Source organism: Vitis riparia, chromosome 4 (assembly GCF_004353265.1).
Source record: "Vitis riparia cultivar Riparia Gloire de Montpellier isolate 1030 chromosome 4, EGFV_Vit.rip_1.0, whole genome shotgun sequence".
In the NCBI taxonomy this organism is placed as follows: domain Eukaryota; kingdom Viridiplantae; phylum Streptophyta; class Magnoliopsida; order Vitales; family Vitaceae; genus Vitis; species Vitis riparia.
This window is the reverse complement of record NC_048434.1, coordinates 20,342,343-20,365,210: the sequence shown is the minus strand read 5'-3', so window position 1 is coordinate 20,365,210 and position 22,868 is coordinate 20,342,343. Positions and strand designations below refer to the sequence as shown.

The window sequence follows — 22,868 nt, the reverse complement described above, 5'->3', positions numbered from 1 at the left end:
AGGGAAAGATTGAGCCAGCTGAATTTATAAGTTGAACTAAAGTGCAGGCATTTCTATCATTAGTCCCATACCAGTTTCCACAGTTTCAGCTGCATATTCTGTTCCTCTTTCATCTACTATGGATGCGGTTTCTCGCACTGAGCCTACTGCTAAAGCCTCTGTTGCTGTAACACAATCCACCTCAGTGGAGTGCAGCATATGTGTCCAATCCGGGTGCATTGGTAAGTGAAGGCCAACGTACAAGGAGTATTGGCGTGTGAAGATTGTCATTGCCAATTTCGTCTACAAAATGAATTACACTCAGTGGACACTCCTTCTGCAACCTCCGACCCATAGCTTTGTGGTCCTTGACATGGAAATCCTCGCCAAACTCACTAGAATTCGCCCGGGCAGCTACAAAGCAAGCAAAGCTGTCCTCGAATGACGCCGGCGGCTTGCCGCCGGCGGCGAAACGCCTCAGCCATCACCACCACCGCAGCGACCAGGTCCAGCAGTAGCAGCAGTACCAGGCTGTTTTCAATGAGGAGCTCTATGTCCCACGGCTGAAGCAGCTTGGTGACTGGTGCTGCAACAAATGTGATTTTCGGGTTGGCTCTGGGGTACAGGTCTGCCATCATTCCGATATTTGCCATGGCCTTTGCTATTTATGTGAGTTTCAGCATGGCTGTCATGTATGGAATTGCAGTGGCAGCTTTGGGGAATGCTCAGCACTATCGTCGCCAGGTTTGCCATTGATGTGTACAGCCCCATAAGTGGCAATGCTGATGGTATCGCTGAAATGGCTGGAATGAGTCACAAAATACGTCGAAGAACTGATTCTCGGGCTAGCACGGGAGGATATATCTCATCACAATCTGTGAAGAAAATTATTGAAATTAATTCCCACATGCTTGGCACAATGGCTGGAAGAGCTGCTGAAGACCGCATTAGATTGTTGCATCAGCCAACTTATCGGAATCAAAGGTTAAGTTGTGGTTAAGCTATTTGAGATATATGGCGGAAAACTCCTTGATCTTCTCGGTGACAGAAAGAAACTTTGTATGAGAGAAGATGGAAGGCAGCAAGTTTGCATTGTCGAACTGCAAGAATTTGAAGTTTTGGATGTACAGATTGTGAAAGGGATCCTTGAGAGAGGTTTCTACACCATGTGGCAGGGTCCCACAATGCTATTTGCCAGACCAAATGACTATTCTAACACCTCATCCCATCACATGGGCTGCTTTGACTTTAGAATTTTTGTGGAAATGAACCAACGTTCTAGGAAGTGTCTTGCGGAGAAGATGTAACTGAGATACCAATGAAGACTGATGGATGTTGCCGTGTAAAACCTGAGAATGAATATGGGATTCTAGCATAGTGATGCCAGGCTGATGACCGCAAGAAAGGTTCGAAGACCCTGATTATCAAGTTATCTCTATAAGGTTTGGGGTACCAAGTGAGTTGAGGGTCAAGTCTACATGGCCGAGATGTTGATGCAAGGGAAGGTTCCAGAAATGTTAGCAGCAGATCGAGTAATTCATGTGTTCATGCTTGGGGGAAGGGTATTAGAGACATATAGGAAATTACAAGAGATCATCTTCAGTGCAGTCAGTGTTCAAGGTGCCCCAAGTTTGCATTTCTAGTCTGTATGGCTTGCTTAGTCGTCCCTATGCCACGTATCACCTCCCATTCCATCAATCTTTTGGCTTAAAAAAAATAATTTCTGACATCTTTTCTTGCAAATAACTTTTTAAACATCGATTTTCAAATAATTTAAATATTTTCCATTTTTCATCCTTAGGTTTCCTTTAGGTTCCAAAATTCTGTTTTAATAAAATTTGCTGCCATCTCTCTTCAGCATGCAATGTTCATAATTTTTCGGAGTTTAAAACGTTTTAAAAATAAATCACAAATTAAATTTCGTAATTCTCAAGTGATGAGATTTATGGAATTGATTCGTGCAAAGTAAACGGGCTTTGGTGGGAGCCCCACATATGAGAATTCATGATTGATTGATTGTTTGATTGATTTACTTATCTTGCGTGTTTGATCTACTCTATTCATTGATATGCGCTTAATTATATCTGTTCATTGTTCACTGATCCTGCTTCATGATAGTGCATTTGTCACTGGGGGTCCAGGTACGCACTCTTTCTCACTTCGGTTATCCTCTATTGCATATTTTGATACTCATATGTGCATGATTGATTCGAGTATTCATTGATTTACGCATCGATTGCCATGTCAGCTTCATTTTATTAGTAGAGACCCGACTTTAGGGACTTAGAGGGGTGCTACGGTCTTTACCGTACCTTCCCGATAAGTAATCTGACCCCCGAACCCGATCCGGTTTTTCGCAGACCACCTTTTCCGAAAATAAGGAGTCACACTTAGGGTTTTTCTTTCTTATTTTGTTTACCCTTTAAAAATAAAACAAAAATAAGTGGCGACTCCAAGTCATTTTCTTAAATCAATAAAAATCAATCATTCTTCAAAATAAAAATCGAGCTCGCCGTCGAGTGGGAAACGCATTGAGCCGAAATGCGGGGTCCACAGTTTTATAAATAATTTTTATGTTTAATATTTTATTTTTAAATATCTATATCTTTATATAATTATGTTTTAAAATATTTTTAAAAATAATAAAAAATAATTAGAAGATGTTTCATGCAAATAGTCTATTCTTTTTTCAAAGTGAAAATAATTTTTTATTATCATTTTTATGGAAAATCGTTCTTTGAAAACGGTTAACAAACAACAGGGCATAGAAATTTTAAAGCTCCCAACTTTTTCGTATTTCAATGCAAATATTCCAACTTTCATTTCTTTTCAATCTTGACATGACTTCAGCTGTCCACCTTATCCTTTTCTGGGAATTACAGGCTTTGGTACACCAGTTTAATGGTTTATCATTTGATCAAATACCCCTAATAGTAATAACCCTTTATTTAATGGGTGGGTTGGTGGACTAGCGGAAGAGAATTGGAAAAATATAGTACCCACTGACCAAGCACACTATCCTATGGTAACCTTAAATGTGAAGATCCAAATCCTAATCCTAAAGCACGAAAACGATTTTGGAACTGAAACCCTAATGGTATGAGTGATGAGTACCCTGGTATTTGAACACCAAGTTGTTTAAATGCCTCATACACCATCCCTTTCTTCACCCAGAAATCAATCGGACGTCTCTGAATCCGCCGTTAAACTGCAGCGCCTCGTTATGGGAAGATCTACTGACGATCCTGAGAAGAAGGTACTCACTCTTCTTTTACACTTGGTACGTCTGCTACTTTATGAACATTATACTTGTAACTTGGCCCTAGTTTTTAGGTAACACCCATTCAGTTGATTCATGTTTTTGGATTTTGCTATTTCGATCAAGCGACTGAAAATTGTCAAGATATTGGGATTTATTTCTGCAGGGAATGATGCCGTTTTTCAGCTGCATATGCATATACTTTACTATTCTCTGTATTAAACAAGAGAGAGAGAGATGAAAGATTGGATTCGCTTAAGTTATTGAAAACCCAGAATTTAGATTCCTAGCTGCATAATAACCTTTTAATGTTGACTTTTGTGTAGATTCCGAACAGGAGACTCAAGGATGTTGAGATTTGCGTTCCAATATCATATGGGACAATCTCGTTCTGGCTGGGTAGAAAAGCCAGTGAGTAAGTAACATCTTCTATGGATTTTGTTTGTCTACGCATGCTGCATGTTTGAATAACTTGCCCAAGTGTTTTTCAATCCTTTAGGTCTCAGTCGCATAAGTGGACTGTGTATGTTCGTGGGGCCACAAATGAGGACCTTGGTGTGGTGATTCGGCGTGCTGTATTCCAATTGCATCCCAGTTTCAATAATCCTATGAGAGTGGTTGACTCACCCCCGTTTGAGTTATCAGAATCTGGGTGGGGTGAATTTGAAATTGCTATAACCCTCTATTTCCACAGTGATGTCTGTGATAAACAATTAGATTTGTGAGTTGTTTTCTTTCAATAACATAATTTCTTTTTTTAAATTTTCTCTAGCGTGAAGTTTTGATTGTTAATGGTGCCTTAATGCTTTTATAGGTTCCACCATTTGAAGTTGTATCCCGAAGATGAATCTGGTCCCCAGTCTACCAAGAAACCTGTTGTTGTAGAATCATACAATGAGATTGTTTTTCCTGATCCTTTAGATAGTTTTTTTGCTCGTGTAAAGGATCACCCGGCTGTAATTGTGCCCAGGCTGCCTGCTAGTTTTAACTTGCCTGCTCCTGGTAGAACTGCTTGTGCTGTTTTACAGACTTTTGCTTATATAATTCCTTGAAGTTTAATTTGTTGTATGGACTTTGGCGCAGTGCCAATAGAAAATGCCAAGGAAAAGAAGAGAGGTGATACCAAAGATCATTCTTTAAATCAGTGGTTTGTGAATTTCTCGGAGGCAGATGAACTGTTGAAACTGGCAACAGCACGTCAGCAGGTCATAATGGTTTTCTTGCCTAACCTTTTTCTGGTTTGAACATCTAGAATTCTTCATTATATTTGTACTTGCATGCAAATGAGTATTTTGTGCACGGGTTGGATTGTAAATTGACGCTGACCTGAAACCCACCTGTTTCACCATAATTTATAGGCCTTTCTTTGCTTGAGCCTCATTTGAGCTGAGATTGGTTGATGTTTTTGGGGTCAGAGTTGACTCTGATCTCAACCAAGAGCCTGATTGATTCTGATTTAGAATAGGGGCTATTTGATATAAGGCGTTTAAACTTGGAACACCTTTGAAAACTTAGCCATTTTCCACTCCTCTTCCTGACTTCCAATGATATCCCACCTGCTTTTACATCACCATTTGATCTCTTGCCATGTATGCAATGAGAATTTGTTGAAATGATGTATTCCTGTTGTATGCTGGCTAAATGTACATCCCAGATAACAAATCACTAAGTTTCTTATTTGAGGTGTTTTTCAGGATATGAGTTTTGAGTTTCATTCTATAGGCCATTCCTAATCCCATCTGGTATCAATCTGTCAACAGTAACATTTAATGGCCTCTTATGTTTATCTTGTATTGTGCATCAATGTTTTAGTATTTGCAAACTAGCGGAAAAAGTTTTTGACTGTGTTTGCAATGTGATAGGTGCAAGCTCATATTGTTAAGCTGAGAAGACAATTGAGCGTGATCGATGGACTGCCTCGGCCATTGAAACCAGCCTCTGATGAGTGAATGTGTGCATATCACGATAGAATTATTTGGAGTTTCCCCATCAGTTTGGAATATGTTTTGAGATGTAAATATGTAGATTTGCTATGTTCTACAAACCTTGGGCCCATCTTTATTTTCATTGTAAATCCCTTCTTTTGTTGAGCTGACTGATCAAGTTTTTGTATCTATCCATGGTAGATGGTCATAGAGCATTGTCCTACTAGATATAGAGAACATTTTCCATTTTGATTGCTCTGCATGAGGCATTATTTTCTAGAGCTGAGAGTAATTTATTTACTCTCAATCACCTCTGGAATAATCCTTCATTCTGCAAACTGCTGTTATTAGCAACTGTATGTGCGATTCTGTGCTTCTGTTTGTGTGCTAATCTATGAATCTTGGTTTTCCTACCAAGAGAAAAAAAGAAAGAAAGAAGAAAAAAGCTTCAAAGAGGGCATAATCAGGGAAGAACTTGGGTGGTTTCAAATGAACCCTAACCTGAACTGAGTATTTAACAATTTTAATTAGATAATGATATTTTATTATATATAAATATATCCTAAATAATTAGTGATATTTAAACAAGTTAATTAATGTTTAAACAGTTCATCTTATATAAAATTTAATAGATTTGTTTCTTATATATTCTAAGTAAATAATTTATCATGAACCAAATTGTTGCATTAGATTAATGAATCTGATGTTGATGAGATTAAGAGATGTAATTTATTCATGAACAGAGTGAAATGTAAATTTTCATGGGCAAGCTTTCTTTGGATTTGTTAATGTTGGGTTTTTTTTTGTTTAGTTTTTTTTTTTAATTTCTTGGTGCAGTCCATCCTGAGTTTTAACTCGACTAACTCTTATAACCCGAGCCACTCAAACCTAACCTATATATTTTTCTTTAATCCAAGCTGTTATACGGTTTTTTTTTTCTTTTATTGATTTTTACTTTATACGACCTAACCCGAGTTTTGACTTGACTAACTCGTTTAACCTGTTCAAACCCAGCCTGATTTCAACTTAAGCTTGAAAAAAAAAAAAAAGGTTTGAGTTGAACTCAGATTGGGGAGCTTGGGTTATAAATAGGGTTGGATTGGATTGGAGATTGATGTTAAAAATCACTATCAACCTAACCCAAGTTGCTTGAGTGGCACCTGTCAGCATAATGAAACATGGGTCTTGCAGGTTTACAGGACCAGGAGTGAAGTTATGACTCTTACAGATAGTTTTCATCTCATATCATATGAAACGTTTCCTGTGTAATATTGGCTTGCATTTGTATGGCATGGGCTGCATGGAAATAGCTGTTGGCTCCATCTCTTTTTTCTTTTCTTTTTAGTTTATGTTTTTTTTTTTTAATTAAATTAATTTTATTTATTTATTTATTTTTGGGGTTGGGGTTTGGCATTGGCAAACGGTTGTTGAGAAGTCTATATGTGCTTTTGTCCATTATGTTTAGGGCTCAATTATGAAACAAAGTTTGTGAAGAATGTTGTAATGGTGGTGGAAGGTCATCTTCTGGTCTATGTTTTAATTTGTACTCCATTTCACATAAGGTGGGCACTCCATCGTTCCTATAAAAGTAGGTATCTTGATCAGCAATGAGGGCTTGCCAGGTCATGAAAGTGGTTTTAATTAAAGTTCAGTTTGATGTCATTCTTCCATTGAAAAAGCTTCCCATGAGACCTACAAGGGTCCACTTTCATGACAAATCTAAGATGGCTTCCTATACTTATCTGAAGCCCTTGAAAGCTTTGACAACCATTCCTACCAGTTTGTCTTAAATGCCCTGATTCTCCCCTCATAACCTTTCCTTCTTTCCTCTCTATTTCCTTCTTCAAATCAATCATCCTTTCACTCTTATTTTTGTGGTTCTATTTGGCATGCTAGGATTGATTCGGTCTATCTTGGGGAATTTTTTTTTTTTGTCCATTATCTACTCCTCATCAATGGAGCTAAAGCCAAGACCTAAGCAACTAAAGACAAGTAATGTCCCAAAACAGTCTTTGTATGGAAGATGCTCATGAGATACTCTGTTGGTAGATAAGTTTCTCTTTCTATTCCTAGATGCTTAGATTGGTAAAATCGAAGGTGTTGTAGGGAGTTGGGATGAGGTGATCTCTTTATATTATGTCTTGCTAAGAGTCTTTGGAGGCAAGAGTAACATGGCTTCCACATGCCAATCAACAGAGAGTCACCATCGGCCGAAAGAGAATTCCTTGTGTTGATTAGCTATGATGGTATCTGCCTTAGTGACATGGATGTGCTATCCACCAATTTCTATCATTCATATAACATGGAGGGAGCTGTCTTTGTAGACCATGGGCAGTGGTTGATTCTATTCTAGTCTCGTCTTCAGGACATTCTCTTGTTCCTTTCTCTCTGGCTTGAGTTGGTAATATGGCATGTTTGACACACTAATGTGTCAACTCCACATAATTCATCCTCATGTGAATTGCTTCATATAGTGGAAAGGATGCCTGCTTGTCTGACCTCACTCTCTGTGGATGAGTGAGTTCTGACTCTAATGTGTATGCTGGACATGCCTTTAATGATAATGTCCTGGTGGTTATATATATACATATATATAAGGAATATATGTTACTTGGAATGAGAAAGAAAACAAGAGGTTAGCAGAGAAGACAGATAGACCAACTATACATAGCAGCCGTCTGGGGATAATAGCTTTCTCAGCCTTAGAACATGGGAAGGAAATAACTCCGGGTGATGGGAGCTAGGCTAGAGTTGCCAGTGGTGCTCATTCTCTGCTGATATATCTCTCTCCCCTCCTTTCAATTTTGATGGTCTAGGCTCTGGCAGCAGCACATGGGAAGTCAGCTGATGGTGTGACACCTTCTGCCTGTAACCTCTATCTTCAATACCTCCTACACTCTGTCTAAGATAGCTTTTATCCACAAGACCTATGGAAATTTTAATATCTATCAAAATAATGCTTCTTTCTTTAATGTGTTCAATGACAAATTCCATTTTGTAATTGCTACTCCATATCAGCATATGAAGGGGTCCAGCCACCATTAAATTATTCCTTCCGAGTAGACCCAGCATTATCAAATAGTGATTCTACACAGACATGGTCTTTCTCATTGGCTCCTTAGAGACCCTTTCTACTTTCTGGTATGGCAAAAATGGCAAGATTTATTGGTCACTTGACTGACAGCCACTGGAGGAGCCAAACCCAAGTTCTGTCAAGTGGAAAGCTACTAGCCAACTAGTAGAAACTATGAAAAAATTTTGGTTGCATAGTGGTCCATGGACCAGAAATTCATTCGTCAACAGAAGCTCCAATTACAATAACAATAACAATAACAATACAGGTCCATGATTTTGACACCCCATGATTTTCTTTCTACAAGGAATAGCTAATTCTCATTTGGACCTCTTCCATGCCCTCATTTAATAATGTTCTCATTATTAGTGGCCCAGAACCTGGTTGACCAGAACCAGCTCAGAGTTTGTTCTTTTTAAAATGGGTGACTTTGGTTCATCATCATCATTCCTCCCTTTATAATACTAGGTTACAAGCTCAATCTAATTGTTCAGTTGTTTTTATTATTCAGCTCCTAGTTAATCTGAAAGCTTTGCTGAACTGGGAACTTGTGTGGTTCACATGTTAGTTTTTTATCACATGGGTTCCATGTAGTGATGGGGAAATTTTGCCTTCCTCACCAGCAATTGAAAAGTGACCCACTTTGACCTAAGTGGGTCAGTGTTCGGGTTTCAAAGCAGTGGATCTGTCCCTTGTGCCATTTTAACATTGTGCCCCTAACTGAGAGAGGTTTCTCTTTTCTGAACTTAGATGTGTACTACCCTTTTTTTTCCCCTGATAGTCTAGTCCATAGGTAGCTACTCCTCCCTTCTTCCAATGGTTGATTCCTAAAATTTTTCCCTGTTCGAGAGTCATGAGATGCCCCTTCTGCACTTCATGCAGAGGCTGAGAAGGAAAATAGTAATTTCTTTGGTCTTTATATTTACAACAATTTGACCAAAAGGTCCCTAGTCCTCCATTTTGATTGACATCAGGATGAAAAATAGAGTTTTAACTTTTAAGTAAACAAACCAAAGAAGTTGTAGGAAAGAAAAATGATTAATCTTATAACTTATCTGCTCCTGACTTACTCCTTTGAATGATATGAAATTAGAATACTTGTGTCCAGTGCCTGTTGGTGAAGTACTTAATTGGAGGGTAAGGTGGCAACAGCAGCTGCTCAGGAGTAAAGGCGAAATTTAGTGAAATTATGAGTATCATGGGCTCCCTTTTTAATGGATGTCTTTCCTTCAAGGAATGCTGATGTGCTAGATGGTTAGTTTTTATTGTTTGATAGCAAAAATAGAATATAGCAAAATTTTGGGGAGCTTCTTATTTGACGTATTAAGGAAAACTTTAATGTAAACAATATTAGTTTAAAAATAAAATAATCCATACGATCACAGACAAGATTTTAAGATCAAATCACCCCACTATACTTTAGAAAATATTAAAGAAGACAAAACTAAATATAAGTGTATTGGTTCTTAAAATATTTTATATTTCCTCACTTCTTGTATTTACATATTGAATTACAAGTCTTCTCATTCTATCGAGTATCTTTCATATTTTCTTACATCTCTATTGTCATATAGTTTTTACTAGATTTATTTTTAATAACTTTCTTATTAGAAATATAATATTACAATAATATATAAACTTAGGAGATATTTTATATGATATCTTTTATACAAAATAAATGTATGCTAATTAAGAATTTGAAACACTTTTCAACACTATTTTTGGAAGAAAAAAAAAAGAAAAAAAGAAAAAAAAAAAAAACTAGCATCAAAGACCGCTATTGCAACCATCTTAGCCCACTCTCACCATAACTTAGAGTATATTTGATGGTGGTTTTTAATATTTTTAATACTTGAATGAAAAAAATTTTGAAGTATTAAAAATATTAAAAAACCTTTTTAAAATCGTTATTAAACGAGTTTTTACAAGATTATGCACTTCTACATTAGCTCATACATCAACTGTTGGAAACCCGATTAAGTCATCCCATCCTTTAATATATCGTATCAAGTAGTCATGACTCATGAGGACTAAAATATGGTACACATAATACCATTAGTATCTCTTTTCTCCCAAGAGAAAGGCTTCACGTGAAATGTAGCGGAAGAGAGAGAAATATGGAAAGAATGTACGGTGAAAATTTTCCAAAAATGTTAAATGATTAAATGAAGATTAGAAGAAAGAGAGGTTGGAAATTCCTTCTTGGCAATTGGTTAAATGATTAGAGACAAAAATGTTAGAAAACTTGAAGTATATAGCTAAACCAAGCAGAGATGATAGAGAGAGAGAGAGAAAGAGGTCCCTGTTGTCTTTAGGAGATAGAACAGGGTGGGGTAAGCCCAATGGGGTAGGAACCTGCATGCACTTGTATACAGAAGGCGTATAACATCTGTGGTCTCTGCCTTGCCCCCACACTCCACATGATTTTGTTTCTCACTGTTTCTTCTTCTAGCCCTCCCATAAATACCTCTCTAGCCCTCCGCTCCTCCCCCACCACCTTCACATCCCTCTCTCTATCCCTCCATCGCTCTCTCCCTTTTCCCCCACCCACAATTCTCTTCCCCCCAGTCATCGCAAAACAGCATGGCTCTAAAGAAATCAAACAAACAACCAGCAGCTCTGAAACAAATTCTCAAAAGATGTTCAAGCTTTGGGAAGAAACCTGGCCATGATCAAGGTAGCCTTCCAGATGATGTGCCAAAAGGCCACTTTGCGGTATATGTTGGTGAAAACAGAAGCAGATATATTGTTCCAATCTCATGGTTGGCTCACCCAGAGTTTCAAGGCCTACTCCAAAGAGCCGAGGAGGAATTCGGCTTTAATCACGACATGGGTCTTACCATCCCTTGTGAGGAAGTAGTTTTTCTCTCTCTAACAGCCATGATCAGATGAAAGAAAAGCTTTTCAAAGAGGTTGTTGGAGGGAGATGACAAAGATGAAGCTGAAGCTTCCTTCTTCTTCTTCTTCTTCTTCTTCTTCTTCCTCTTCGGATTAATAACTCAGTACTATAATGTTTTTGACCAAAAACCCCATTAACATTTTCCAGGGTTTCGCGCCTGGTTGAGACTTGGTAGAACTAATATTGTTGAAGGAAATCATGGGAGCCTCCCCCATGTCTGTTTGATGGATCTCTCCTACGGTGTTTGGCCTTCTGCGTCTCTCTGAAGAGCAAGGCCTTCTCTTCACTTCTCACAGCTTTCATAGATTACAGATGTGTTTCTTCCTTGAGAGACCATTTCCAAATTGTAACAATCAACATGATTCAAGTGATCAGTTCTAATGATCTATTTTCCATAATCTGTACATTTTTCTCCTTTTTAATCTGGTATGCCAAGTTGTTTACAAGTTTATGTATAGTTTTGAAGGAAAGAATCAGTGGGAGAATTTTTTTGTCTGAATTTTTTAAAGGCTAGCTTCCATATTTTATATGCCTTGTTTATGTAAGGTCATTGTGATTCTTTGAATGGTTGGTTGGAGAAGAAAAAGAAAACCCATTATGGAAAATAATAAAAGCCTTTGAAAACATTCTGAAATGGTTTCCACTATTTAAAGAAAAATTGAAGGAATTTGCTTGAATTATCCAATCCAATCATAAAGCCGCCGGGGAGATGCTGACTGAATGGTGGGTATTAGAGATTAGAGATTAGAGACTAGAGACCAAAACCTTGCCATTCACCTGGCCAATGTGTATGTTACCTCTGGCTTCAATTTCTCTACTTTCCAATTTCACGGAGAGAAATTTTTTGTTGTCTCTCGATTGTGTTACCTAACCAATACGGAAAGCTAACACTTAAGGAATCTACAACAGTAGGGGAGAGGAAGCTTGAAGAGTCAAGTTTTTAGATTAAATTATCCAATCAATATTTATACTTTTGAAACTGTTACTCTTTTTGTCCTTTTTATTGTGGTTGACGTTCATTTGTATTTTCTACTACTCTTGTTGTTATTATTATTTTTTTTTTTAAAGTAGCTATCATGTTAATAGAAAGATTAAAAACAATTATTGAATCTTTGGTCTTTTTTTCATTACTTGATCACGGAGGGGTTTAATGATTTTTTTTTTTTTTTTTGTCTTTTTTAAGATTATATTTGATAATAATTTTCAAAAACAGGTTTCTGTTTTAAATATATATATATTTGAAATAAAAAATTAATTTTTTTAAAACATCTTGTCTTGTAAAAACTGTTTCAAAAAAATTTATATATAAAAATTATATTTAAAAACATAGAAAACATGGTAAAAACGGTTTGCGCTTTGTTATACAAAACATTAAAAGGAAATATAAAGCAAAAGCTATTTTGGAAAAAAAAAATAATACCTTTTTCTCTTTTTATACTAGAAGTTGCATAAAATAAATAAATAAAAAATAAAAATATATATATAATATAAATATTTATTGAGGAATGGAAGACTAAGCCCTCAATTCGTGTCCATTTGGGGCACATGCATGTGGGGCTCAACTGGCCCATTGGTGGAGCCCTTTGTCAGCATACTTTGATTTCACTCCTAATCCGTAGTCCACGCTGTCCTCCACCCCCTACTCTCAACTCTCAAACTCTCAACCAACACCTTGTTTGAGTATGATTATGATGATGGGTGTGATTAAATAATAATTGGGTTTTTGCTTAATTATCTAGATTAATTAAAAAAAAATGATCCTACCAACAAAAGAAATGTAGAATTGTATGGAGCTTGAAAAGGAGGATTAGGGGACAGCGTTTTGATTGGGGTGGAGACAAAGCTCACATGTGAGCAGTAATCATCAACGGAAGACTCCACAATCTTTCACATCATCTTTTTGCTAAAGTATAATCCACCACCTCACAAGGCTCATTCTCTTAGCTTCTCTCTCTCTACTTTCCTTCCAATCAACAATATCCCCTTCTATATTATTAATTCTGTCCATTATTAAAAGCTTTTCAACTAAACCTCCTCAATTGTTCTTAAATCACGTGAAGAAAAGTTAAGACTGATGGTTGGCCAGGTTTCTTAAGCCGTTTAATTACAATTTTCCTAATTTTAAATCTTGACCTATTAGAAAAATTCTCCGGTTAAAGCCACTAGGGATGACAACAACGGAACGAGTTGCCTCTATTCCAACTTCATCTCGTTTATTTAAAATAATTTTCATTTTTATCCTATTTAAAAAATTAAATATGATGGAGCGGGACGGGACATGGTAATACCCAAACCTGCCCCGAGTTTAAAAAAATTCTCAAACCCATTCTAAACCTGTTTATTAAAATTGAATCTCATCCTATTAAGGATGGGACGGGGCAAGTACCCAAAAAAATTCATCTCATTATCATCCCTAAAAGTCACCTCGATGAAATCAAGGATTGTGTTTTTCTTTTCTTTTTTCCTTAATTTATAAGTGAGCTTAAAGAAATTTTTGTATTCCTCTTTTAGAAATGAACTTAGAATCCAATAAATTCAAAATGTAAAACTTCAAACTACAACATCTTTTCACGGGTTGCACGAACTTCCTTACTCAATCACCTTTCAAATCAAAATTTATATTTTGTTTTATATCATGTTGTAATATCAAATGTTATATTTTTTTTTTTTACGATATTAAATAAAATTTCTTTTATAAATACAAAAAAAAAAAAATCATTGAAAAATTATCATCAATCAAATAACATCTATCTTTAACTTTATATCTAAATTTTATATTTTATAACATATATATAAGTCCCATTACTTCATATTATCATCATTTTTTATATATTATTATTTTTATATTATTATAACTTATTTTTATTTTCTAGTCCCATTATCTAATAATTTGAATTTCATCATATATTTTTTCAATAGTACAAATGGGAAGTGCGGTTGGTGGATATATGGTACCTTATTTTTTTTCCTTTGTGGTTAAGGATGTGTAAGCTGTCATTATCCAAGTTAGCTTCAAGATTATTAATTATTGATTTGATATGATATTTGGACTTCCTTCCTAGCAGCCCAGAAAGGAGGATTTTTTATTCTTTCCTTTTCTTTTTGGGATTTTTATTGTGCCAGGAAAATGACATTCCACCATGCCGCAGCCTGTGCCCCTCTCAGTCCTCTCTTCCGCAGTTTCTGAAATTTGTGTTTCTTGCCACTGTACATTGTCGCTTCTATTTTCAATGAAATCTTTGCCGCCCTACAACCCAAAATCCTTGAGCTTGAAAATGAAAGCTACCTGATTTCTCCTCAGCCTCCCTTGCCTCTTCATCCATTCATTTTATGCATGTATAGATAAACGCCCTTGATTTATTTATCCACAGGCAACAATGCTCTCCCACAGCTCTGAAAAGTTAAAGAAGAGTTGGAAAAAGTAAGTTTCGGGAAAATTAGTTACATGTCTATTTAGGCCTCATTGGTTTGTACTTTAGTCGATTAAAATTTTTGTGTGGGCTGTCAACAATAGAGATTGAGAGTTTTTCCAACTGGGTGATGTTATTTCTAGGAAATGGCTATTAATCAAGGAACATTCCATTGATTATTTACCTTTCAGATCTTTCCAGAACCGACCTTTGTAAAAGTCTGGACTGAAGATGGGAGCGTAAAAATCCAACATGGAAGAGAGTGGAAAACTCAGATTTTTCAGACCTTGCATGGATGATATTATCCATGTCGACTACGACTTCCGGTATAAGTCTCTCTCTCTCTCCCCCTAAGTTGTTTGTTTGATGGGTGGAGGGACAAAGAGCAGCACATGTGGGCTGGGTGGGCTGAGCTGTAGGGCAGACATGTTGGGTTCGCAATTTCTGATCTCCCCTTGGTTCTACTTCAACATTTTTTTTGGGCTTCTCCTAACCGCACAGCTGTTACTCTATAAACCAACCAAACCAAGTGAAATGAAGAAAAATATCACCATTGTCTCCAACACAACTACACATTTTTAATTCTTGATGTTCATCCTTGCTTTGTCTGGTGATGCTAGTACCCTGCTGGAATGATTTTTCTCCTCTTGCGTCCCTTACAGATGCAGGCCTGGTTCCCTTCCGGAGACCCAATCACGTGGGTTTGAGCCAATTTGGAAGCTGGTGGGTCGAAATAAAAAGGCTTTGGTATCCCATGACTCATTTCAAAAAACCCAATTTTTATCCACACTATTTTGTACTTTCATTTGGCTGCCAAAATCATGATTTACAACCCAGAAAACATGGAGTTTGAGGACTAAACAAAAGACCATATGTGACGGTAATGTATGAAAAATGTAACTGGCCAAATCTAATATCCAGATACCATCTTAATTCTTGCCATTTACACAATTTAACAAAGGAATTTCCTATTGGTAGCAAGTGGCTATCCATTAAGCTAAGGAAGTTGTACATCTTGGATGATGCTGTGAACTTCTAAGCAGATCCATTTTACTTGAACTGCTATTTACTGCTCGGGGATGCTACCGCCCATTCCCCTTCTTCCCTCTTGAAGCAAAGAAGCTACTGAAACCACGCAGATGTTTCTCAGGCGCCAACATAGCAGAAGAGGAAGATGACTTTTTAGGCTTATTGTGATGGTGGCTTGGGCTTATTGGAGATCTTGGTAACAGGTTTGGTTCAACGTTGGATGGACTAGATGGAGAATTTGAAATATGCAGGAGCTTCTCACCCACGTCTTGTGCAGCTGTGGGACTAGCATGGAGCATATCAGCCTGGTAAAATTCACTGGAGTTGAAGATGGCTTGTTTCTTTGAACCACTATGGCATGGTTTATCTCCTACTAAGCCCTCATTCGATTGAAGCCTCCTGCTATCCTGGGACTCGATGAACTTGCTTTGAGGTTGCAGAGATTTCAATTGTCTGCCAAGAATGTCTATGGTCTGTTGACACTCTGCAAGCTTCTCTGCTGCAGCTGCTATCTCTCTCTCCTGCCATGCCAAAAAAAAAGAAGAGAAAAATACAAAGAAGAAGAAAAAAAAAAAGATTAATTTATCATCATTCTTCTTAACAACAGAATGAGCTGAAGCTAGAACTCTACTAATATGTATACAGGAACAGGTTCAGAGACCAATATGAAAAGATTAGCCAAAGAAGCAAAAAAGGGAGAAAAATGCCCTCCAGTATGCTGCTTTGAATAGCATACTCAGGTTTGCATTGGGCTCGGTTTGTGTGTTTTCTTTTTTGAGTACTCGGAGTAGCTTAAACCCAACTAATCAACTCAGAAGAGTTTCAATTTCCAAACTCCAACCTGAGTCACTCAGGCAGCTCTCCAGATGTCAGAAAACTACTTCATTGACAATGAAAAATTTTAAATAATTCAAAATGAGTATTGAACAGAAACCAGTACAAAAAGTAAACAGAGAATCACGAAGTAAGTTTGCAATTAAATGGATAACCTCCACACTCTACGTGCACTTCTCATTTGTGGTCCATGAGTAAAGTGAATTCATGAAGTCACAATTTATTTTTATGATGACAAACTATGCTTATGAATATGCAACAACCACGTGTTTTTATTCCAGTTTATTTTTATTCACATGATCAGTGCAACAAGGAATAAAAGAGCACTTGAAGTCAACTTCAGTTTGGAGAAAACAGTTCAGTTATAATCCATGCCTGTGTAGACTTCACATCAAGATCTGCAGCAGAAGATAGCAAGCTCATGGAATGGCTCTTGACCCTAAACAAAAGTGGAGCACATGGGGAGAAGTTATAAAGAATTCAATAATCAAAGTGAAGCATTAACATATAAGCCATTTGATCATGCTACCAAAGATAAACTGATGGGATACTGCAGTATTACCACCCAACTGTACTACCCAGATGCATTGCTAAACCATAAATTTAAAGGTCAGTTCAATCCAAACCTTTGCAGTTGCTCTTGAAGATCCTCACACCTGGCCAAAGCATCCTGATGACTGTCCTTTTCTTCTTGAAGTTCATAATTTAGATTCTCCATTTTTTCTTGTAGACTGATCACCTCAGCTTCTAATTCCTGTGCATGCAATTCAAGTGATTTATAAGACTCTGTCATACATTTCAGCTGAGTCTCTGCCAGGCTTCTTGATTTTTGTGATAAAGCCAACAGTGATTTTAATTCTGTTAGAAGCTGCTCCATTTCCTTTAATTGCAACCTTGTGTTCTCAAGATCCTGAGTGCACCTAGCTAAGTCCATTTCCATGTTATCTTTACATGATTGCAGCAGTTCCAAATCCTTTAATGAGCATTTACATGATGAGAGATCAGACCAAAAACCTGGACTTAAGTTTTCTTCTTGCAGAATCTCAGGATCAGAAGTGGAATGAGAATTGTTATCACACCCTCTGGGAAATCCCTGTCTTGATGACTCATCCTTAACCACCTTATTCTCTAGCAAAGCAACCTTGTCAATGCAGTCAAAAGTAGTAGTTTCTCCTTCATGACCCTTACAGTCCAGGACACTAGATTTCAGCTCACTAGCTTTGATCAAAATATGAGAAAGACCAAGGAAAAATTCCACCAAACTTAGTTTGTTGAACAGGAATTTATCAACAGAGATAGAGAAATCCTCAATATTTTTAATTATTTCATTTCTCACAGTAGAAGTATCTGGAACTTGCATAGCTTCCTTGCCCAGAGATAATACAAATTGATGAATTTGGGAAACAGCAGCCACCAAATTTTGGTTTATAACATGTTCCTTATCTGTACAGGGTTTACCATCCTCACCCAACAAGATCTTGCTATCTTTGGTTTCCCTAGTATCTTGAGGACAAGCTTCCCAATTGTGTGAAGCATCATCAGGATGAATTCCCTCATAAAAACAACTTGCCGACTGCTGATGCATAGAATCTTGTATATCCTGCATAGCACATTTGATCTCTTCCAAAATCTTACCCTTATCAGTGTCCTTGGTTTGAGACTCAAGTATAATTGAAATTCTTGATTGGAGTTTCAACAAGAGAAGGTGATCCACACAAAGACCATGTTCAATTGCTGAAGATTCCAAACAGGAAGAAACCTGATTTGGTGATGAATTTGAATCAGTTGGCCATTCAGATGGAAGGTTCCCACTCTTTGCAACATCAACTAATGTGCTGTGGCATGCAGTGTCACCCTTCTCATTATTTAAATCTTTTATGATGGAGCTGACCCCATTAGAGTGATTTGATGAATGTGCCAATCTCTCCATCTCTAGAAAGTCATCCATTAAATCCAAATGATTTGAGTTATCGTGTTTCCTAGATTTTCCAAGCCTCTTGTTCCCCCTACAATGGGGGAGATCAGAGATCAAAGATGTTGCCAAAGACTCCACACAGCTTCCTTCTTCATCAATCCCATCTTCAGACGTTGAAGCTACACTGGCAGGATTGCTACCATTTTGACTTGAGGAACCTTCAGTAGGGACCCCATAATTTGATCTTGGAGAGCTTCTCTGTTGAATAAGATCCTGTTGTGCTTCTAGGCTCTTAAGTCTGCCAGCTACCTTTGCACACGTGCTTCTTGAAGTCTGCAGTTCATGGTTACGAGCAGCCAAAGCTTCTTTCAGCATCTTTGTTTCGTCTTCCATTGCCAATAAACGAGTAGTAAGAAACTCAATCTCCTTTTGGTTTTGCTGCAATGTTTCATTTGAAAACTCTGATAATTGAGACAAATGTAGGTTAGGACTCTTAACTGGAGTCCTTAGTCGAGGTTCATGGAAATTCTGGCCTAAATTCTCAACTTCCAGCTTCATCTGAGCCAATGCAGCAGGCCCAGGCAATTTCTTGCGGACGAGGCCACGAAGTCTTTGGCACTCTGCTTCCAGCTTTGCAATTTTCTTCCCACATTCCAAGTGTTGCTTGTTTGCAACTTCTGCTAACTTTATAGACATGTTCTTTTCCTCATTTCGAATATCAAGCTCCTTAGAAACTATATGCAGCTCATACTTCAATGAATTTATTTCTTTTTCATATGACTGAATGTTTCCCTTCAGATGTTCAATGTTGGCCTCTGCTTGAAATTTTTCTTCTTTGATTTTCATTAGCATGTTTGAATGATCTTGCAGTGACTTTGAAAGAGCAGCATTTTGAGCACTCGACCTAAGAAGTTCTTGATCTAAATCAACTATTTTTCCTTCAAGCTCAAGCTTGATCTTGTCCCATTGCTCGGATTTAGTAAGAATTACTTCATGCAATCTCTGTTCATTTTCTTCCTTCACACATCTTACCTGCTTCATGCACTCTTTGAGAGCACCATCCAGATGGGAAGCTCGATCTTCAGCTGTAAGCCTCAAGAGTGTGATGGATTCAAGTTGAAGTTTCAGTGCGAGAGCTTCAGCATTAGCCTTCTCCCATCCTAAAATGCAATTAAGAACAAGTAAATTTCACCGGAGAACCTTTGCACAGAACAAAAAGGAAAGATCTAACTGCATTATGTGATGATCTTCAAAAAGGAAAAGGGAAATTAACTGAAGAATGAATATCATCCATCAATCAAAGTTCATTTATAAAGCTGACATTTAAAAAAAAAGCATAAACATAATTAGGAATAAGCAGGAAGGGACACATCAAATTTCCTTCCTTATTCCTCAATTTTCTCTTTCCATTATAGCAGGAGAGAAATATGCAATACCTGAAACAGCTTCTTCAGCAACTTTGGCATGCTGTTCAACTAGGCTTTCTTTCATAGTGATCTCTGAATGAACCTCAGACAACTTTTTGTTCAAATCCTTTACTTGATCCTCCAATATTTTGACTTGTCCTTCCAATGTATTAACTTGAGCTTCAAACCCAGTCATATGTGTATACGAGTCCAAAGATATTTGAACATAGTTGACCTTGTTGTAGTTTTCCTGAAAATGAAGACAATTGAACAAGAAACAATTATCTTGAAGTAAAATGAAGAAGCAAAAGCTGAGAAGAAAAGAAAATCAGCTTAGCAAGTTCACACACACACAAAATCCATAGATGCTGCAGTTGATGCAAATGTGGAAATGTAAGGAAAAAGTATCTCTTCACCCAGACCAACATAGCCACAAAAAAGGAAGGCAAAAATAAGATGACAACAAACTAATTTGGAAGAATGGATGCAAGAAGGTTAAAAAAAAAAAATTAAAACAAAAAAGGCATCACTCGATGTGAAGATCTAATTACTTCATCATCCTAACTTTGTCTTAAAAAAATGCATGGTTTTCCATCAACACCTCATTGCCTTCTTAATATCCTTCAAATAAAAACAAGAAAATGATTCCTGAAATCTAGATATTATAAACCTAAAACTGATACTATTACAAACCATTTGTGAAACTTGGCAATTAATGAGGCATTTGAGCTTTTGATGATATCCATTCCTAAGATTTGCTTAGTGGTGCTCTTAAGGACTGCAGAGAGCTCAGGAAGGATTGGAACAGCCAATTCAGATACACTAAAGGAAATGCTTGGGCTGATAAGAACTGTCTCATTGCTCACACTCAATCCTGATTGGAAGGAAAACTCTTCTAAAACTTCTATAGGATGATAAATGAAAATCTGAAATTCTCTGTGGATTGAACCAAATAATAATAATAATATTAACAAAATTCATCGACATCTGCAGCAAGCAGAACTAAGAGATAAGTGAAGAATCCCAACAGGATCACTAAAATAGCACTGAAACTATATATGTCTCATTGAAATCCCAAAACAATTCAATGCCTCCTAAATAAGTATTCATACCTTTCTCGAATGTATAAATTGTATAAGAATGATAGCATATTCTCTTTTCTCATTTCTTTAGGATTAGTGTTCATGGGTGAAATATTTCGCAGCAACCCATGAAAGAAATAAGCTAAGAAAAAAAAACTTAGAAGTGCACTCATGCTGTATCTGGTTTCCTTAATAACACTGGCATTACTTTTCAGAGATTTCACCCACATAATTAACTTTTTATTTCTTATAGATCAATCCATGCAAGATGCACCAGTATATCAAATTAGATTTCTCATGCATATTAAATGATATGACAAAAAAGAAAATATTCAAAAGTCATACATTTAATGAGGAAAAACTAATACCCGAATGATGAGGAATTAATTTAGTACATTTTTTAGGTTTTAGCTTCAATGAACAGACCTTATCAGTTAGAGATGCAACTGAGGCCAAAGAAGCTTTGTCAGAACCTGATGTAGCCGCTGTTTTCTCAGTTATGGTCTTATCAGATGTTTTTTTCTTCCAGGGCCAACCGCGGTCCATCTCAGAAGTCACAATGTATATTCTGCATTCAGAGCACAACAGCGTGAACTTGAGCAAGGAAAAGGGAAACAAATCAAACACAGAACACCCAACCACCCCCACACCTCCAAATAGAAAAAGAGAAAAAGAGAAAAAAAAAAAAAAAAAACAGGATTCAAGGGACAAAATATTCTTTATTTAATAATGACATCCAAAAATAAGTCTCAAGTAGCTAAAATACTATGGCAGCCTTCACTAGACAAATGTTTATCAAAACTCCTCTATACTCTATAGTGCATGAATTTTTAAAATATTTATGATTGATCAAACATATTAATATTTTTCCATTATTAAAATTAAAAATAAAATAAAATTGAGGAGACTGCGACAATATATTGATAAAACTCTGAAAGCATAATATCAACAGGACAACATTTCATTTTATCAATGTACTGCTTTGATTTTAATCATCTAAATCATCAAAATTTTCCAAATCTCCTTTGCATTTTCTACCATATTAACAGAACACAAAAGCTAAATAGCCTTGTCCATACCGAAAGTTAATGCTGTCGAACTGCTCTCAAGGTATTTACAGCAATCCCCCTTCCTTTCCCTGGTTATCAACAAATCCAAATTAACTTTAGGGGGGGAAAAGGAACCAGAAAAAATATAAAATAAACAAACACAGCAAGCAGAAACAATGAAGCTATCCGTTCAGATTTCACACCTAACATTGAATTGTAAACGTTATCCTAATAAAAAGACAGCCAGAGCACGCCATTCTATGCAATTGAGAGTAATAAACAAGGCAAGAAGGTTGACAAGAATTTGAAGCTTTGGAAATCTCAGAATCGTACTGAAGTTAGTTTAGTTTGTTCCCTCATAGACCCAATCCTATGTTCATGTGGTGTAACATAAGAGAAATTCGCCACCAACTATATGATCGAAGAGAAATAAAGATACACAAGAAGTTAAAAAAACCAACACAGCGCGAAAGTCTTTTCACAACTTTCTCAGGTGCCAAGCAGAAAAGGGAAATGTGCCGCATTAGCTTCCACCAAATGCAAACTCAATGAAACCCAAAACAAATGAAGTCAAGAGAAAGATCAAAATCAACTACAGAAGCAATAAAAGAAGGAAGAAAAAAAAAAAAACTCCAAATCAAAGCAAACCGTCAATACAACAAATCAAAAGCATTGGATAAAACAAAAACACCTGACACAACAAACTCGAAACGCTGACGCTGACGATTCCAAAACTCCACCCTCTGCAACTATGAATCATCCAAAAACCAATAGTCGATGTCAACTCCAAACTAAAACAGCAAACAAAACACGAATCCGAACATTGAACTCACAGCACCAAATGAAGATTATCGCACTGGAGAGAGAGTCACGATTTTGAATGTCTTCTTAACTGAGCTTTCTGGCTTTCAGATTACGAAAGGAACATGAATGTTTTTATATTTGTTTGGTCCTCTTTGTTACTTTGTATTTCTGCTCTCTTTAAGATGCCCAGACTCCAGAGTGAGA

At 36.8% G+C, this 22,868-nt stretch overlaps 3 protein-coding genes across 5 annotated transcripts; 2 read left to right on the top strand and 1 right to left on the bottom strand.

Annotated features, from left to right (window-relative positions):
* The first annotated feature begins 2,859 nt into the window (after window positions 1-2,859).
* Window positions 2,860-5,413, top strand: LOC117912229 (transcription initiation factor TFIID subunit 14b). The gene is made up of 6 exons (XM_034826741.1): window positions 2,860-3,235; window positions 3,565-3,653; window positions 3,738-3,959; window positions 4,053-4,240; window positions 4,322-4,443; window positions 5,101-5,413. The coding sequence occupies exons 1-6, from the start codon at window positions 3,122-3,124 to the stop codon at window positions 5,185-5,187; spliced, it is 822 nt and encodes a 273-aa protein (XP_034682632.1). The 5' UTR covers window positions 2,860-3,121; the 3' UTR covers window positions 5,188-5,413.
* A 5,197-nt stretch (window positions 5,414-10,610) lies between these two features.
* LOC117913132 (auxin-responsive protein SAUR50-like) lies at window positions 10,611-11,664 on the top strand. The gene has a single exon (XM_034828067.1). It carries the CDS (start codon window positions 10,820-10,822, stop codon window positions 11,126-11,128), a length of 309 nt encoding a protein of 102 aa, XP_034683958.1. The 5' UTR covers window positions 10,611-10,819; the 3' UTR covers window positions 11,129-11,664.
* Window positions 11,665-15,314: 3,650 nt separating this feature from the next.
* Window positions 15,315-22,868, bottom strand: LOC117912013 (filament-like plant protein 4). 3 transcript variants are annotated; one of them, XM_034826422.1, is made up of 8 exons: window positions 22,694-22,868; window positions 22,552-22,609; window positions 21,891-21,949; window positions 21,238-21,379; window positions 19,760-19,979; window positions 17,035-19,483; window positions 16,784-16,847; window positions 15,315-16,095 (listed from the first exon to the last, which is right to left on the bottom strand). In XM_034826422.1, exons 4-8 carry the CDS (start codon window positions 21,355-21,357, stop codon window positions 15,628-15,630), a joined length of 3,321 nt encoding a protein of 1,106 aa, XP_034682313.1. In that variant the 5' UTR covers window positions 21,358-21,379; window positions 21,891-21,949; window positions 22,552-22,609; window positions 22,694-22,868; the 3' UTR covers window positions 15,315-15,627. The 3 variants fall into 3 exon arrangements, with proteins under 3 accessions (XP_034682313.1, XP_034682314.1, XP_034682312.1); XM_034826423.1 differs by having other exon boundaries at window positions 22,552-22,603; XM_034826421.1 differs by having other exon boundaries at window positions 22,552-22,868.